Source organism: Bactrocera latifrons, unplaced genomic scaffold, assembly GCF_001853355.1.
Source record: "Bactrocera latifrons isolate USDA-ARS-PBARC rearing strain unplaced genomic scaffold, ASM185335v1 scaffold_29, whole genome shotgun sequence".
Lineage (NCBI taxonomy): Eukaryota > Metazoa > Arthropoda > Insecta > Diptera > Tephritidae > Bactrocera > Bactrocera latifrons.
In genome coordinates, this window is record NW_017536518.1 from 855,608 (window position 1) to 874,941 (window position 19,334).

General features: G+C 37.2%; 1 protein-coding gene across 3 annotated transcripts; it reads left to right on the forward strand.

The window, feature by feature from the left end:
* The first annotated feature begins 8,645 nt into the window (after nt 1-8,645).
* Nucleotides 8,646-19,332, forward strand: LOC108970204 (bromodomain-containing protein DDB_G0280777). Of its 3 annotated transcripts, none has more exons than XM_018935461.1 (4): nt 8,646-9,017; nt 16,664-17,140; nt 17,508-18,791; nt 18,893-19,332. In XM_018935461.1, exons 1-4 carry the CDS (start codon nt 9,012-9,014, stop codon nt 19,052-19,054), a joined length of 1,929 nt encoding a protein of 642 aa, XP_018791006.1. In that variant the 5' UTR covers nt 8,646-9,011; the 3' UTR covers nt 19,055-19,332. The 3 variants fall into 3 exon arrangements, with proteins under 3 accessions (XP_018791006.1, XP_018791007.1, XP_018791009.1); XM_018935462.1 differs by having other exon boundaries at nt 17,619-18,791; XM_018935464.1 differs by having other exon boundaries at nt 17,760-18,791.
* Nucleotides 19,333-19,334: the final 2 nt, after the last annotated feature.

Here is a 19,334-nt window from a genome sequence, read left to right on the forward strand (position 1 = left end):
AAAATAATATAAATAAAATTTCATGGCTAAATACCAGCAAGATCAATAAAAAATATAACAAAAAATTTTGTTGTATATTTTTTTTAACAAAAAAAACTGTTTTTATTGCAAAAATATACAACTACATGATTTGTATACAAATATTATTATTTGACATTCCAAATGTAATATTATTAACAAAAAATTGCTAAACATATTTACATATGGCAACCCGATTATGCATGACTTTAAGCCAAACCAAAAAATCGAAAAAATAATTGGTATTATTCTTTTACAAACCAACTGTACACGCTATTATATACATAAATATGTATGATATTTATAACAAACAAATTTCAGTAAAATCTCACCTAAAGAATATAAATTCGCATGCAAGCTGCAGCTTAGACTACCGCAACAATCACAAACCATAAATATTGTAAAACAGCTACACAAATGCATTAAATAACGTAAATCGTAAACAGCGTCGCCATGACAGACCCCAAAAGCAATTAGTCTTAGAACGAATATGAGAGAAAATTTTTTATAAAAAATATATATCAAAACAAAAATAAGTAAATGCATTAATACCAAAGTGAAATTTTAAAATTTGTCTAATGCCACCAAACCACAAAACAAAATGCGTAAAATAACATAAAATGAAAGGCATACACGAACTTAATTGTAACGCGCGAAATAAATTAGAAAAAAAAAATTCCAAAAAAATATTGTAAACAAAGAATCAGATGAAATTATGTTGTTAATGTTTAATTGTTAAAAAATTAAAAAAACTAAAAATAAAATATTTAAATGAAATTAAGAGAATAAATTAAAAACGTAAAGCGGAAAATTAAAAAACAAAGTGTGATTAATTTCAATGATGCAGTAAATACTGCAAGGTGGTTCCGAAGTAAACAGGACAAAAAGAAAACAAATGTTTGTTTCGGCAAAATCAATTCATTTTATTCAAAGTGGTCTCCTTCTGCTTCAATACAGCTTTTTGCACGGTCCAAAAGTGTTTTAGCTCGTTGACCGGTATGGCCGCCAGTATGCCGGTGCAAGCCTTTTCAATAGCCTCTACGTCTGCATAACGCTTTCCTTTCATGGGCAAATGCATTTTTCCGAAAAGGAAGAAGTCAGACGGTGCCATATCAGGTGAATACGGGGAGTGGTTAATGGTTAAAATGTGATGACAAATAATTCTCCTTCGAATATTGAATTCTGAGCAATTTTTGGTCGTCAGTCAATCAATGCGATAAATCGGTGTTTTGGAGATGTTCAATTCCATTTCCATGAATTTCAATGATGATTTCGGCTGATTTTTGATGAATTCACGCACAGCTTCGACGTAAGTTCCGGTGGTCACTGATTTTGATTGGCCCACATGTTGATCGTCATTTACGTCCTCCCGACCACTTTGAAAACGTTGAAACCACTCGTGCACTCTGCTACGGGAAAGGTAATCTTCGCCATAAACTTGTTTCATAAATTGAAATGTTTCGGTAAGAGTTTAACCAATTTTAAAACAAAATTTAATATTGGCTCTTTGTTCGAAGCTCAATTTAGCACCGATACCACAAACATACTGAAACTTAAAACACAATAACTTTACTTCCAATCGATGAAATGTCATGAAATTCTTACTGAACAATCGATAAAGATAGCAGTCGACATATAGATTGCGCCACTAGGGGGCGCTAGATTCAAAAAGTCCTGTTTACTTTGGAATGCATCTTGTATTATAAGAAAAGGATTCTCTCCTCTCTTTTCTATAACATTTTCCACAAATTGACCGATATTTCCGATAAAAAGCTCGCAATTGGAATTCGGATCCACATATTCGGTGCCTACTTTAAGCGCATTCTTTGGGCTAAATTTTATTCCCCTATATTCATAGGTGATTGATTTGTTTACTGGAAAGTAAAAATATGTGATGGATTTTAAAATTAGGTTATTTGGGAAATAGGCGTGGTTGTGGTTCGTTTGTTTTCACACTGGAACTTAAGAATGCCAAAGGAATATAATATATAAAATATGGTCGATATCGTTAGAGTTGGTCTTTCACCAAAATGTGAGCGGTGAGACGTTCATCGCCCTTTTTGGACCCAGCTGCTATAAAGTCCTCTCTATCATCCCAATTGTAAAATTTAATGTATATGGCGTATTTGTGGGAAGTGGTCGGGGTTATCACCCAATTTCATTCATTTTTATAGCGTCGGTTAGGGTAAATTTGGTTGAATGGTTTAGGAAATATGTATATTAAAATTCTTAGAGCGCGGAGTCATGCCATTTTTGAAAATTATTAGTCTTGCTACTGCAATCCCCTGCACCAAATTACATGTAGTAGTTATGGCGTCTTATAGATTTTCGAATAACCCTTTCGCAGACACGTCGGCATAATCCGACACAACGGCAATGTTTGATCACTAAGTTATCTGTACTTATTTAAAAATTTTAGTGTATTTTCGCAATCCATTTTAGTTCAAAGTAGTATCTTGTGAAGCCATAGAAATGAAGAACTATAGTGTTTAAGTCTTGACCTCCCAAACGCAAGAGAGTCTAGAAGGAAGGAAGTGTTGAGTTGTTTCCATTTCATCTTCTCCATACAGCTTCTGTAGATGGCGCTCATTAGCTTTACAATTTCCTGCGGTTGCGCTGTAAGCTGACATTCATACCAATCTTATCACAAAGACAATTGATGCTATTAATAGCGAGTTTAGGCACTCCTTGACCAACTCTGAACGCACTGTTAATGAGTTCAAGGATAGTATCACCGTCCTACTGTCCGAGTAGTTGGTCCCTTTTCTGAATTAATGGCTGCAAACTTGGCTTGGAAAACTCATCAATAATCAGGAAGTCTTAAGCAGTGGTTGAAGAGAGCTCCGGACAGTAAACCCCTCCACCAACCTTCACCCTCAGGCTTTAATCATTCTGTAAAGAAGCTCACTGCCCCTTTCTTCCAACGGCTTCTTCCCACCCATAACTCCTCTCCGGTTTATAGGCAGTGTTCGCACAGTGATTCGCCTGGATCATAGTAGGCGGACAAAAATCAATGTAAACAATTGAATAATTGGCAGTACTCTGATTTTAACAACCCTTGATATGTCACAATTTTAAGTAAGAATTGCGCAAAATATTCTAATATCGAAATCATACGGTGTTATCATTTTTATATTTTCAATTTAAATAACATATACAAATAAATAGTGATTTAACAAGGTTGGCAGAGAAAAACACGACTGTTGATGAAATGGAGTTTATTTTTGAAGGTATGTATGTATATTTTATGCAATCGAATACTTGTTTAATAATCATTAATTAAATTTCAAACTGAATAATTTTTGCTAAGGGGCTTGTATTAAACAATACATTGTGGCTCGGTTTGACGACTTCATGATCCAAGCGATCCGGTATGAAGTCAAAGTGGGCGAGTGTTCAAACAAGTGTTCTTTAAGAACCCTTATTCTCAAAGTCTGACAGCAATTTTCGCAGTTATTCACCTTCCGACAATGTCTACCGGCACCATGCACGAGATGGCGTTAAGTTCCATAGTTGGCGTGGGCTTTAGTGCACCACACATATAAAGCCGGATAATCACTTTCGATAAGAGTTCCCACCTTTTACCAATGGCTCCTCCTAAGAAGAATAAGGTAATCGATACATTTTTTGCTCTCTCTTCGTTAATCTGCTTCCATGAAAGCTTCCTATTCATGATGAGCCCTAAATATTTCTCTGTACCCGACAGTTGCTGACAGTTTTCTGCCATTTGGGCAGAAGCGCCACCGGGCAATCAAGCAGGTTGTTAACAAGCAGAATCCATAAAAGAAGACAGAGAACTTCACCTTGTGGAATTGCCTTACTCACATTTTGTCCTGCACGTTTGTGAATGTAGCAACTGTCCAAATATGCCACTATACAATTCCAAACAAGAACCGTTAGGTGAACAAAACGTTCTGCAGCAACATGTTGCGGGAATCGAACAACCAATTACAACTGCACCGAAGCTATAATACCCTTCACGGGTACAGTTTATACAGCAACTATATAGATGTATTATTGAATCGGAAAACCTAGTCGACCAATGGTCGCATTGTATGGTAGGTTCGTTCTAAAGTGGTTTGATCAGAACAATTTTTTTCAAATATTGTATAAAGTCTTATAATAATAATAATCCATACCAAAATTCTAATTGATCATTTTGTATGGCAGCTCTATGCTATTGTGTTTTGATATCGGCGCACTCTTTTTATTTAGCTGTTTCGATATATTTTCACCGTCAATTTGGCGATCTCATGCCAGCTATTTTGTTACTTCATCGACATTTTTAGTTCTACTTCAGGTAACTGAGCGACTAACTAGCGACACTCGCATTTTAGTCACTCGCTTAAGAAATACTTATAATATATAGATTTTGGTCTGTAATATTTACTTTATCATTACTTTGCACTAACCATAAATTACCGAAATTCCACAAATAGCATACGACTGAAGTAACTACAAACAACTTTGAATTTTGGGGCTTAACGAAATGCGAGTGTAATTAAAATGCCATGTGCATAACCATAAGCCATAAACCGAATCGACAGATGTCAATTTCGATTGACACCAGCTATGCATAATTCGCACACACATAGTCTAGTGCATTGGTATGTGAGGGTGCATATTGCAAATGCGTGGAATTTCATAATTTGATTTCGAACACCGCCTTCGATGGCCTGTCTGCCGCCGAAACCAATCGATTGCTGTTCAGTGGTCACACTTTGGTTGTTGTGTAATGGCATTTCTAATACGGTGACACTTTCAGGCAAACAACGGTTTTAAATAGTGAGAGTGAAATTAAATAGTGAACAAGGTATGTTGTTGGGGTTAAACGCTAAGGCAGGCAGTAAGGTAGTGTAATAAATTTGAGCACGTACCATAATTATAAAACGTAAAAGCCTACTTTTAATATTTCGAAATGAATTATTTTCGAAAATTTCTTTTTTATTTTTTTAATGTTTTTCACTTTGCAGCAGACCTACCTTCCTACGTGGAAAGGCATTTCGGCGTAACACTTTCGCATGGCCATATGTATGTATAACCAGCTAAGTGACAAGCGTACTGAAATAAAATCACACAATTTAAAGCAACAACAATTATGGTATGTACATATTTACAAAACATGCGTCAGACACGAAATAGCGGTCCGCCTGAACGAGGAAGCCAGCGACAACACCTCTGCTGGACATTCCGTGGCGCGTGTGCTTTAGCTTGCTTCCACTTTTACTTTGCTTGCGAAAAACTCACAAGTGTCTACGAGGAAATAAATTGCAAAAGAATATTTTATTGGTGCTGAGATGCTGTGATATTGGCCATGTGGCGCTAACTTGTGGCATATCTCGGTCGCCACAAAGCATTAGTTGTGTGCCTGTTCACGGCGAGGCGCCGCAAAATGTGCCTTGTGACACGGTGATTGTTGTCGCCGATCCAAATCAGGTGAAAGAAACACGTTCGCCCAGTTATGTTCGCCTGGTTTTCATGCCTTTTTATGGTCAATGCAGAGCAGGCAACAAGTTTTATATATAAGTACATACTTTGGCTTGAAGTTAGGAGGCAACAGGTGCTTTTGCTTGAGTATAAAATATTGCACATGCTATGATACTAATGAAAACAGGGTTTTGAAACTACTTTAGTGGCAGTTTTGGTGCAGACATTTTTTAATATAAAAACAGTGAATTTTCGCATAAAATTCTCAGTTATCTCAAAAATTTGTCATTCTTATGTGCTTAAGTTATTTTTATTTTTTATAAAATTATTTGTTTTTTTTTCTTTCATTTTACAAATTTTAAAATTTTTTTTAATTTTTTCCAATATATACTTTGATTTGTAACGTTTTTATTCAAGTTCGTTTCTTAACTCTTTCGTTTGTATAGTTTGTTTTCAGGCAAGAGCCTGAAATTTAAAAAATCTTTTCATATTTATTTAGATGGATTGTACCTTGAAGAATAATATACTTAAATTGATATATGAAGTAGTTTTTGAGTCGCAGGCTTCTTAAGGTGTTAAATGGGTTTACGCGTTTTAGAAAATCGATTTCTTTATTGACTTGTTAAATTCTACAGGTACAATACATCTATAATATTGTCATGAATTTTTAAATTGATCCGATTAATATTTTTGGAGGGACAGGGGGTAAGGTTTTAAAGGCAAAAACAGGGTATATTGTACTTTGGAAAAAATTTGCAATGAAAAATATTAAAAAATTAGCCTGTGCCTCTGACGGTGAATCTCCAGTGACGCCTTGAAAAAAAGTGGTTTAACGGTGAATATTATAACTCGTTACCGGACCATCTGAAACAAAATATTGATATGCGTTTTAAAAGTGATGTATTTCTCGAGGTAATCAGAAAGAGTTTCTTTCTATTTTGTTAATAAAAAATAGAAAAAAATGGAAAAAAAACTCCATCTGATTACCTGTTGATCTATCTTCGGTAGATTTTGAGTTCTAATGCTCACGAACTTCAAAAGTAGCGTTTTTTGGAAAATCGATTTGAAGTCTCAAAAGTTTCAAAGGTAGGTATTAAGTCCGGTCGGGTAGTTTGACTATAATTGACTTAAAAATTGTACACAATATTCCCGACATATTCATCGTTTAGAAAAAATGAATAAAAATTTTTTAAACCTTATCCATCCCATCTCGAGCGCATCTTTTTCGGAGAGGTCACCGTAAAATCATCGCACCGGCCGAGTTTAAAATATTTTTTCCAAAAATTTAGAATTGCTTTGCTAATAGTGTATGTTTGTAACAATAAAAAATTCTAATAAAATATTGCATTTCTTATACAAGAAAAAAATGTTGAAATAAATTGTTGTTGTTTACCTGAGGAAACCAATTTTACCCGTTACCTGCTCCGTTTATCCAACTCAATCTCGAAACAGCATTTTTTGAATTTGATCCGGTGATTACTCAAAGATAAATAATCCGATTACTATTAAATCTTTCCTAAATGTTTTATATATAGTTCATCATACTGAGCAACCAAAGCTTTGGGTAAAAATACACCTAAAAAGAAAATCCCGCCACTTTGTCAATTTTTGAATAGTTTTCGACCGAGGTCGTTGTACAGACGGTATCTTGTAAACAAAATTTTTTTTAGGTTTCATCCAGAGAGAAACCTTAAATCATTGCAGCAGTGGACGATTTTTTTTCCAAAATGTGTCGGATGATCCAATAGGAGTTACTTTTTACTACACATCCCGTCAGATCGGTGCATGAATCGTGTCAAGCTGTGATGTTATTTTTATTCAGTATTGTTTGGCGTTTCATCATGGAAAGTCTGATGCCTGAACAACGTTTAAAAATCATTCAACTTTACTAGGAATATTCACGTTCTGTAAAGAATATCTTTCGCTGGCTTCGCTCAACTTATGGGAAACATAATCGGCCCACTAAGCGCACTATTCAGAAAAAGATCACACATCTTGAGACCCAGCATTCATTATTTGATAATATTTGAACGAATACATCACGTCCAGCACACTATAATGAAATTATAGCGGTCGTAGCTCAGAGTGTACACGAAGACCGTGGAGAGTTGATTCAGTGCCGTTCGCAGCAACTCGGACTAACGAATGGAATCACTTTGCACATTTTACGTCGAGAACTTCAATGAAAAGCTTATGAAATACAGTTTATGCAAGAACTAAAGACGCTAGACCTTCCCTAGCGTGAAAACCTCACAAAAGTCAAATAAAAATTTGAATTATGTTTCCTTTATTTAAACCACGAGAACTAAACGCTAAAGGCTTTATTCAACACATTATTTCTGGTTTTCTGTGAAAACGACAAGCGACTACGCTTCGTTGGATTCGCTGTGGCGCGTGCCTAACGAAAGTGGACCCACTAGCACAGTGGAATCACGTCGCTTTATTGACGCATTCATGCGCGTATTCAACGAATTTACGACGCCGCCGCATGCCTATTATCGCTAATCTATGTATTTGTTATTGCATTTAATAAGACCACTGCGCAAGTTTTCTTTATGGCCATGCAGTTATCAGCAGCTAATGCCGCGCATGCGTAAAATCGCGTGCTACCGTTACAACGATATGACGACAAAGAAGGTAGGTTGTGAGGAGCGCCAGTTATGTGTAAGTGTGTTTATATGCATGTGTGCAAGCATGCAGTATATCACAAATTACCGTTACTTCTGTTGCTGATCGAATATTAGCCAATGCCATGGTCAGCAAGAGGCACAACGAAAACAACAACAGCAAAAAACGTGTTGACCACGCCACAAAAAGCAACGGCGTACACATACACGCACATATTGTTACTACCACATGCAACACGAACGTCAACACTTTCATCGGCAATGCCAAAATTGGTTGGAAAGCAATAAAAGTGGAAAAAGCTGGAAAAAAGCAACAACAATTTGTTGACAAACCATTCGACTTGCCAATGTGCAGCGCCGGTTCGGTACGGTTCGCTGCGGCTTTTTTGCATGCGACTCTGCTTTGCGCTTAGGGAAAAAGAAATAACAACAACAACTCGTATGAGAGCACATAGCGCCGCATAGGCAGGAATGACAAATGCAGCGCGTTAACAACAACAACAGTCGCCGACACGCCAACAGCAGCGCGTTCGACGCCGGCACTGAAACTTTTGTTTGATTTGCGCATCGAAATTTCTTTCAGTCAACTCTGAAATTTCCAACGCGTCTGACGGATTCGATCGACGCGCGAAAGCCTCGCCTGATAAACTTCTAACTGAATAAGTGTCGCGTGTGTTTAGTAGTGAATATTCTATTTTTTCTCGTCTTTCTAAAAAGTATTCAATAATATTTTTGGCAAAAAACAAAAAGATTTCGTGTATTCCGCAGACCAGCTAACGGTCATGAAGTTATTGGACGTTATTGTTTACCTCATTTCGATTTTAATCTTTCTATACATTCTTTTGGAATAAAGTTTGTGGGAAGAAGAAGAAATACATTGTTTACACAATATAGAATTTGGATACATCAGCACAACTATATAAAAATTTAGAAACCAAAATGAAGGTGAGTGTTAAAAAAGTTATTACCAGACTGGAAAAATGTAGAAAAAATACGAAAAACTTTCACTCTAACCCTAAAAGCATTATTTTTTTGATTATTCGACGGTTGATCACAATTAAATGCAATTTTTTTTGGAAAAAACTGTTTGTACATGCTTAGGGATTCCAATAAACAAAATATTTCGTTGGGAGACCTTTGCATTTTTAAAAAGAAAAAAACGTCAACCTTAACTCCACTGAAGCTATAAAACCCTTCACATTTGCATTTCTTATAGCATAAAAGGGTCCGGTTTAAACAATTTGTTCCAAGATTTTCGCGAAGATATACCGTTAAATAAAGACCCCCCGTTAGAGTATTGAGGTTCAGTTAAGTTCTCATCGAAGCCATCTAACGGTAGGCCAAGGAAAAGTGCTGTTTTGACGTGGTCGGACTATAGAGAGAGGGGTGTCAGATGTATAGGGTTAGCTGGGCATGCAAAGAAATGGTTAGACGCGTTGCGTGCTGGACACATATTCGGTATGTCGGCGTCAATTCCAGAACAAAGTTGCGCTTCTGAAGTCTGGTCGGCGTATGGTTTTATGTCGTCTTCGTAGTTAAAGAAAGACCTCTCGATGTACTTAAGAATAGTTCAGCTTCAAGTATGCGACTGCGGGGATAATTTCTACGTAACCCCCAGCAATAACTGACTGGAGAGGATGTCATTATGCTCTTTAACTAGAAGCATATGGATTTTAATGTACTCCTTATAGGTAAAGACACCATCGGAACCCTTTGTTCATTTCGTCTCATTTTGGAATTTTTATCTAGAAACAGTACCTACGGATGATTACCGACCGCTTAGGTAGTTCATAGTCCAACTCGTTGTTCGTTCGTTGTGAGGTTGACTGTGTCAAAGGCATTTGACAAGTCCTACACTTGTCCGAAAAGCATAGCCATAGAATTGAATTTCAATTCGATTTTCATGTCTGTTCGGCTTAGGCAAAGCGTTGACATTAGTCCAAAGCTTGCTTACGCCGCTAAAGACGTTGCAAGACTTCAGGTGCTTAATCCATTTTGTCTGCTTATTTTGATTCCTCATTTGCCATATCTCCAATTTAGATGGTAAAAATCAGGTTCGGTTTGGAAATCGGTGCGGAGTTCCGCGATTCTTCCAGTCTGGATAAAGCGAACGGTTGCAGATGATCAGGGATTTTGCACGGCAGATATATGCTACAGTCGTCCGATATCGGTCGTTTTGAAAAATGATCAACTTAAGGAGAAAAGGACGTGTGAAACATTTCAGATCGATATCTCAAAGGGTGGGGAACTACTTTCTATAGAATCATTCGGACGGACGAACCGACAGTTGGACATGACCAACTCGATTCAGCTCGCCACGCTGATCATTTATATATGCATATACTTCATGGGGTCTTCGTCGTTTCCTTCAGAATAAATTTATTATAACCTTTTCAAAGCCTAAAAATATTCAGTAGAAGATTCAGTTTCAAAACAAAAGTTCCATACTCTCTTCCACTCATCATTGAGAACGATATAGTGAAGTTGTACACAGCAGTGAATTGAAATACATTCCACCTGTTTCTCAATGAGAAAAATTAACACACACCCAAATCCAAGCAGAAAATTAAACCGCACATAAGTTACAGTTGAATGACTCAGTGATAATTTATTACTGAACAATATTTTCGAAAACGAATTGCTAGGTAAACACACTTGAATTGCCCACACCATTTCCCCCCGCCCACATGTAGGCACTCGACTGCGAAAGCGTTAAAGATGGCAACGTATTGCGCGCCAAATAAAACTTTCTTTTTGCAGGCACAAGTTACTTAGGTAGACTTGGTCTTCGGTTACCATGATAATTAGGAAGTTTTATTACCATATAATATCACTTTAAACTTTTCCTAGCTGTCTCATAGTAAAAATTCATTCTAGCCCTGTCTGGTATTATAACTAGGACTTAAACCACATACAGTGCTCCACACTTATCAGTAGCGCTATTTCATCTATATACCAACCAGCTAACAATAAATTGCTACCTGGTATAATGGGCGACCGCTGCGAGGCGGCAACACGTCACTCGTCAACTTGTAAATTGCCGTTATTTGGTTGCAGCAAACCGGTAAAACGTTTAAATAAATAAACACAAGACTTCAGTAGATATACATACATACGTACATGGTAGACATTAAACTGCATTCGTATCTAGATACATGTATAACTCGTATGAAATACTCATCCTTTACTGTCGCTGGCAAGTTTCACTTTTCAAGTTAAGAATGAAAGTGGAAGCCAACAATTTTTCTAGCCAAAAGTGGAATCGCACTCGGTAGGTAGATAGGGGTTGGGTGGTCTTTAGAAGGTTCACTGTGAAACCATCACGACTAAAATCCTCTCACCGTTTTATGTCCTCTCTGAAGCACTGCTGAAGTTCATCAATTCAAAAAGTTTTATTTGTGCACATTGATCTGTTAAAACTCTGAGTAATTCTATGGGAAAGACGAAAGGACTGCTTTGAAGCATCTTGGCACTAACTAAATTTGGTGCAAATAGTTCGTAAAAGTACACAGTACCTCTGTACAGAGCTTTCAATAACAAAAAACAAAAAACCAAACATGAGCTGAAAGCCTCTGTAGCTACTGCTCCTTATGTTTATTGTATAATAATAATTGTATTATTATTTTACAAATAATAAATAAATAAATAAAATAAAATTTAAAAAAAACATTTCTAATAGTATTTGCCTCTCAGCAGGCTTTGCTAGTAGATCGGCGGTAACTTAAAACTTTAAGAATACTCAATGATGTCATAGCATACACATTCGGTGTGCGGTTTGTAGTGCCGTCCTGTTGAAACCGCATATTGTCCAATTATATCATATCAGCCAATTGGGGCCAAAAATATTCAGTTATCATTGAGCGGTAGCGATTCTCATTCACATTAAGGTACCGGTCTTGATCATCACGGAAGAAGCATGGTCCAATAACGCCACCGGGCTGCACCAAAGCGTATTTTTTTCGGGATGTAAAGGTGAGTAATGAAGTACGTGTGGGTTGCTGCCTGACCAGTAACGCATATTTTGCCAAAGCCAAAAATTAGCCTCATCGCTGAAGATGATTTTTCGATGAAAATCCGGATCGACCGCATGTCAAGTCAAGACAAAATATAGACTTAGAGTATTTAAGGTTTAGATGTGTTGTTTTAAAAGTGTTGGAAACTTAACAAATGCAAATTTAAATTACTGGCCACTTTACCAAAGAACATAAAATTGTTGCATAACTATTACAAAATTTCTACTCTTAAATCATAATGTAATTCGGTACATAAATAAAGAAGAATGCATAGAATATCAACAATAATATTTTATTTTCCATATTTAACTAATTTCTTTGCAACAATGCAACAGAAAACATACACACTCACTCTCTGTCTTTCCAACAAAAGACTTCAGCCACAAACTTTTCAAAATTTCTACGGTGAATAGAAGAAGCAGCCACGGAATTCACTGAACTGGTTAATAAGTAGTTGCTTTTAACTTAATTAAATAGAAAATTGACCTATTGGTCGAACATTAATGAATGCGCGCAGCCATAAGTTTATATGCGTTATATGCAATAAATAACGGTAATAGCGCACCACTAAGGCCAGCATATTGAAAGAGTGACCATTTATAAGGAATGTTTGTGGCTAAAGTTATAGTGGCGCAGCTGCTTTATTGTTGGTTTTTTTGTGACAAACGCTACTTAAAATGTGCCACACGTTCCATCAGCGCGCATCAAAATTTCACCTTTGTTATTGCTATTTGATGTTTTGTACTTTTACTTCTGCCTCTTTTCGACATAAATACATGACTATATACATTTGTGAGTAATTGTTAAACAGCTGTGATGATAAGCAGGCGTTACAGTGTGCAGTAATTGCCTAATGAGCCGCTGACTGGGGCTCAGGCAGCTGCGATAAGTCACCACAGCAGCCACATACATACATACATACTTAAAAGTATGTGTTTGAGTGTGAGTGTGAGAAAAGGAATTTGAACAAATGCTGCACTTGGCGTTTTCCTTCGTTTTCCGTTTAATAATTATATGAATGCCTTGAAGAAATCGTAGTTAGTTGCCGTCGAATTCACCGCTCACTTAGAGAATTATGCAAAAAGTGAAGTCGACTAAAGGTGAAACCAAAAGTGAAAATGACAGTTGCTTGTTAGGTGCTTCGTAACTCTGTAAGCCAAAAATTCACAAGGGCTAGGTCAAAACCGTTCTTTTTTTCAATTTCTTGAAAAATTTACAATTTTAATATTTCAAAATCGATGATCTATTAAAAATCGACCATTCAAAAAAGAAATATATATATCATAAAAAAAAAGAAAATCATCGAGCCCGAGCGTCATGTAAGCTCAGTTGGAATTACACAGTAGATAAGCGTTGAAGATAAAACTGTTTGAAACCATTTAAATCCGGCTGGATACAAAAAGAAACTTCAGGTATGCATGTTACATTAGTTAACTCAAGAAATCTCTTAAACCATTTCTAAAACTAGTTGCAAAAATGGTTACTGGTCACTTACGACAACATCATAGTTGCATCCCTACGACCAAATCCTCAATTCGAACTTGTACCAACTGAATAGTTCAATAAAAGTGACCAGCTTTGGCCTATGGAAGAGGAGCCGTAGCAGAAGCTTCGGCAGCTTGGTTGGAAGGTTCCTATTCGTCGACCTTTTAATCCGAACCTCGAATCAAGTAATTACTACCTGTTCTTGTCTTGACATGCAAATGGAAACTAAACTAGCTCGTTCAGGTTTTTAAACCTACTTTTATGAACTTCCATCGGTTTTAGAAGACTATTTTTGAGACTTGAGATGATTTTGCTATTCTATAAGTGACAGTCAGAAAATCTATTACATTTCATTAATCAGAGATATTTTTACACTTGAATGAAAATAAATATATCGATAACAAATATTAAATATTCTATAACATAGTCAAAAAACATAATTACAATATTCACGAAATTTATGTAAAATTTATTTATTTTTAACCTTTTCGTGTTTGAGTTTCTTACAAAATATAAAAAAATATATTCAAAATGGCGAACAAGACTTCTTTTTAGTTTTGTGACCTGCTAACTATTAGGTCTCAAATTTAAGGCAATATTTTGAGACTAACGCTAGAGACTGTTTCGTAAATAGTAACTAGTCACAAATTGAGACTTTACCACAAAATATATACCTACAGACTAGAGACTGGTTACAGAATCCCGCTATAGGTATACTTAAATTAAATTTGAGAAACTTCTTTAATCGACCTCTTCTCGTCCAATTTTTGACATTATCTGCAGAAGACTGGGTTCATATCTATGTAGGCAGGATTACTAAGGCCAAGAATAAATTTCGGCTGCTCCAAAATGATGTATTGTCGAATTCATTGGAATTTGTAAAAAAAACACGCGACTTCTATGGAAACTTAGACATCTCCCAGAAAGTTATTGATTGATGATTTTATTAAAGGCGGAAGTATCAAAACTAGTGGGTAAATTCAATTTAATCTAACCATACCATTATTTAAACTAATCAACCTAGTGTAATACTTGCTGTATAATCTCAAGTGAACAGGAATTTTAGATTAGAACTATCTATGGTATGGCATTATTAACCTGAACTTTCACACTCTCATGCATTTTAAAGAAAGTCCGAAATTTTTTGCGATTTTTCATGCTTTTTCTAGAATGAAAACTTGCCGCAAGGACAGAAACTCGTCCTTGTTGAGTCTAGATAAGTTTTGAACATAAATATAAGTTCCATATAGCATCGCATATTTCATTTATCAAGCCTAAAAATGTGGTATATTCCCAAAGATGTGAATAAAAATCATTCTACTCTTTGATAGACAGACAGTTAAATACTTATGTATATGATATTTGCACGGCGACCTAGGGTCTATTATGCCCTTTCCTAAGTCACAATTGCTAGGTACTGTTGAGGTCCCTATTTGGAAACATGGATCCAATAGCATGGATGCCAGTTTCAGGCACCATGTCGCAGCATCGGCGATTTGCACAAGAAGATAGCTTGTTTTGAGTGTTTCTCGAGCGGAACAATTTATCTAGAATCGGTTTAGAGTCACCGATTTTTAGGGCCTAATTTTAATAATCGGTTGTATGGAAAATATGTGATGTAGTTGTCCGAACTGATCGATTCCGACAAGCGATCAATAGAATATCAATACTTACCCACTCTTGGAAAAGTAATATAAAAAATGCATTGCTGTTGCTTCAAAAAATAAAATTTCTATTTCGAATGAATTCACTTAAAAATTACTTTAAAATTTAAAACAAAAATTTTACCAGAAAACTCATAAAAATAATTAAATCAATATAAAAAAAAATTAAACAATACATATATGTATCCGTACATACTTATATAGTATATATTATATTCAACAAAAAAAGAAAACGTAATTAATACAATTTATATCTACTTATAAAAACATAAAACGCAAAAGCCAAAACGTGCACTCGTATATATTTGGTGGTGATGCGGTACTAAGTGAGTCGTTGTTAACACTTCGATGGTCGATGACGAACTATATTTCAATTTTGTGCTTTTGATCTAACATTCTTACATTCGTTAAGTTTTAGGATAAATTACATAAAATGGCAACTCAAGAAGTATGATACGAATAACTATTATGTACAGTACAAATAAAAATTAGGAGTTATTATTATAATTAGTGTAGAGTGGCGATCTCCACATATACATGCATACATATTTACATGCATGCACAGGTATTTCCATTTTAATTGCCCAAACACAAAGGCAATCGAACGATTTGCACGCTTGTACACCGGCGCATTTCACTTTCATTCTGCGCGTGCGCAAAGGTCTCGATATTGGTCAATGGACAATAATTGTAAGTGGCCGCGCTATCAGAATGACATTCATAAAGTGCGATGTCTAACGGAAATTCGCGCGTAAAACACGCACATTTCACATATAATTACACTATATGCGCCGTTACACATACATACATATAAACATATATAATGATTGCAACAAACACGTCTGGATAATAGAAATTTTTAATAGCTGCACTTTAGAGTTTTGCAATAAAAGTAAATCTAAATGGAAAAGTCAACGGAAGGAAAGGAAAAGTACAAAGTTCGGTTTTTTTCTATAAAAAAAAACTAAAATCGCATATGACGGAAATATTCTTCGGCACATTCTGAACAGTTTTGCCTGAGAGACTATTGTCTAAAACTGCGACTTTTAATGCGAAGTTTGAAAGATCTGAATAATCGGTTGCATTGGATATATGTGATATAGTTGTCCGATTCGACCGATTCTGAAAAATGAACAATAGAATATCAAAAATCACCTAAGTATTAATGTCCATGCGGATATCTCAAAAAGTGGCAACAATTTTTATAACCCCTAAAAAAGCTTGGCTGACACGAAACCGATTTTAGACACATTGTTTCTTAGGCAAAGCTGTTCAGAATAATCCATAGAAAATTTGCCGCAAATGCAATTTTTCCATTTTTTTGGCTCCCTGTAAATCGACCCGCTCTAATGTTCATATGACCATATATACATACATATATCTAGATACTATATACAATTCTATTTAATAAATATTGTTTTTACTCTAGATCTTCGCATCAGTGTGCATCCTTGTCACCGTTCTGGTACTCGCTAACGGCGAGTCACCCATCGGCAAACGTCCGTTAGGCTATCCACTGTGGGGCGGTAAGAGTGCCAAGCAAATTGCCCTCAACCGCAACAAAGCCGCACTCGCTGGCGCCAAACAACGTACGTTGGTCGTGCAAATCCGCAGCGATCAGCCCGTGCCGCTAGTGCTGAAGGGCGGACGTAATGCCCAGCAGCTGCGACACGGACCAAATCATTTGCGTGGCGTACGTCCCGTCAAGCTAACCGGCCCGGTTTACTTGAAATCCGCACCGCTCGGACACAAACATCTGCAGCGTAAGCCGTTAAAGATCAAGTTGGCGAACGGTAAGCCAAAGCATAAGCCGGCGACTAGCTACGAAGTGCCATTCCGCTTTGAAGTGCCTGCAACAAATACAATCCAGTATCCGCCGTTGGGCAATGATGTGCAGCAACTGCCGGTAAGTTTAAAATATGAAGAAGGGCGTAAATTATAGACGTATATTGTTTGCTTTCGCGGGAAGAATGTCCGAAAGGTGCGCATTGAAATTCTCTAATAAGAACGTTTAAACCGGGACGTTCTAATTAAACAGAATCTGAATCATGGATACTCATACCCATAATCCGCGTTTCAATGCGAATCCATTCTGAAATTGAATTATGAAACCAAAGCAAGCATTAGTATTTACAAACTTCCTTCATATTCTGTCCTCGACTTTGAGGCATACTCCTTTTTTTGTCACAATACAAATACTCGTGGAGGCAAACAAGACCACTTGCATACAAAAACCGAACTCAACCACAAAACCACAATCACTTCACTTACAGACGGAGACACACAGCGATTTCATCACCGAGCATGAACATGAATACGATCACTTTGCACCCATACACACAATACCGGCACCTAATCTCTCCTTGCCTGAAAATCATCCTCAGGAATCATATCTACCACCAAAAATACAATCACAAACCTACCATCATACCATCACCAATCACAACAACATCGAGAATCAGTATCAGGTGACTGAAGAACACACCAATGATCAAACTATACGTGACCCACTCTCTGGCTCGCAGAAACTCTTCGCACCCGATCCAGATCCTTCGCTGCCAGTCGCACAGTTGCGTCCCGCCACGGAGCCCTTCAATCAGCCCAGCAATGGCAAACCACTGCCGGTCGATGTGCAATCCAATTACCTTGTACCCGCCCAGCCATTGGTGCAGATAATCGGCGCCCAAGAGGTGGCCACACCCGAAATCTATCCCATTCAATTTACACAACAAGCCCAACTTCAACCGGTTGTGGGCGCCAATGTCGCTGCCGTGCATACAGCATACGATCCAACCTATCTGGTCACGCAGTCCAATCAGTTGTACACGCAACACCAGCAACAGCTGTTCCAGCCCAGCGCCAGCGTTTTGCATGGCGCTTATGTCAATGCCGATCTCACACAGGAAATTGCCAGTGATGGTCAAATCTTGCAAGCGGCCAAAGATCCACATGACAACATCCACCCGGTGTTGGATAGCGCACCACAATTTGCTGCTCTTATCGCTGCACCGATATTAGGTGATCAACACTCGGCCGGTCATTACAATTTGCAGCCACATGCGGCCGCTTTAACTACCACATCGGCGTCGCCTGAGGGCGGTTTTGTTGTGTCCAATTATTATGACAATGCTGGACCGGCCGATAATTCTCAGCTGCTGCAGGCGTACGCTGAAGAGGAAGCGCAGCGTTTAGAAATCGAAGCGGAACAAGAGAAGCAACAATATGCCTTACAACAACAGCAGCAGCATTTGTTGGCGTTACAGCAGCAACAACATCAACTACAACAACAAGATTTGCAGCAGCAACAACAGTTGCATCAACAACTGCAAGACCAGCAGTTGCAACAACAACTACATGAACACCAGCTGCATCAACAGCAATTGCAGCAGCAGCAGCAACGTCATCAACAACAACAGCAACAGAGCCATCATCAACAACAGTCGCTGGATCCCGCAGCTGCCGCTTTCCACGAACACCAACGCTTAGTCCAACAGCAACTTGGTGATGACACCCCACTGCGGATATTCGTGCCCGACGATGAAGCTGCCGGTGAAGCGGTAAGTTATGCATATATTGAAGACTATAGATACCTTTAAAGGTCGAACAATTTATAATTTATAAATAATATTTGGTCCTATGATCTCTTTCACTATATTAGCGTCTGCAAAAGCGTTCCGATATGGTCAAAAAAGGAACTGTCGAGGATGCGAACACTTCAAACGACAACGCGACAGCCGACGACGATCTGTTCGAAGTATCTTCGTCCGTTGAAGTGTCTAATGAGAACCAAAAAGATGAACACACGACTGACAATGAGTGATTGAAGCTGCGATGAGGCAGTGCAAACTTGTTGGAGAATTAACAAAAAAAAATAACGAATATATGTAAAAATCATATTATAGTCTAGCATAATAAAGTATTTATTTATTTTATATTTATAATTTTGAATGTTGGTAACCGACTAAAGGAAAATCTAGAAGTCTCAACCGGTTCAACTTTACGAAAGCTAATATTCAACTCGATTGATCAATTCTCACATGTTATTTAAATAGAGAACCTCAATTTTGTTGCTAATCTGGAAAAACACAGTATAAAAACCA

Excerpts from the sequence above, each read along its gene's own strand:
- LOC108970204 (XM_018935461.1), top strand. Across the intron at positions 17,141-17,507 it reads ATGATGTGCAGCAACTGCCG|ACGGAGACACACAGCGATTT; the intron begins GTAAGTTTAAAA and ends CTTCACTTACAG. Across the intron at positions 18,792-18,892 it reads ATGAAGCTGCCGGTGAAGCG|CGTCTGCAAAAGCGTTCCGA; the intron begins GTAAGTTATGCA and ends TCACTATATTAG.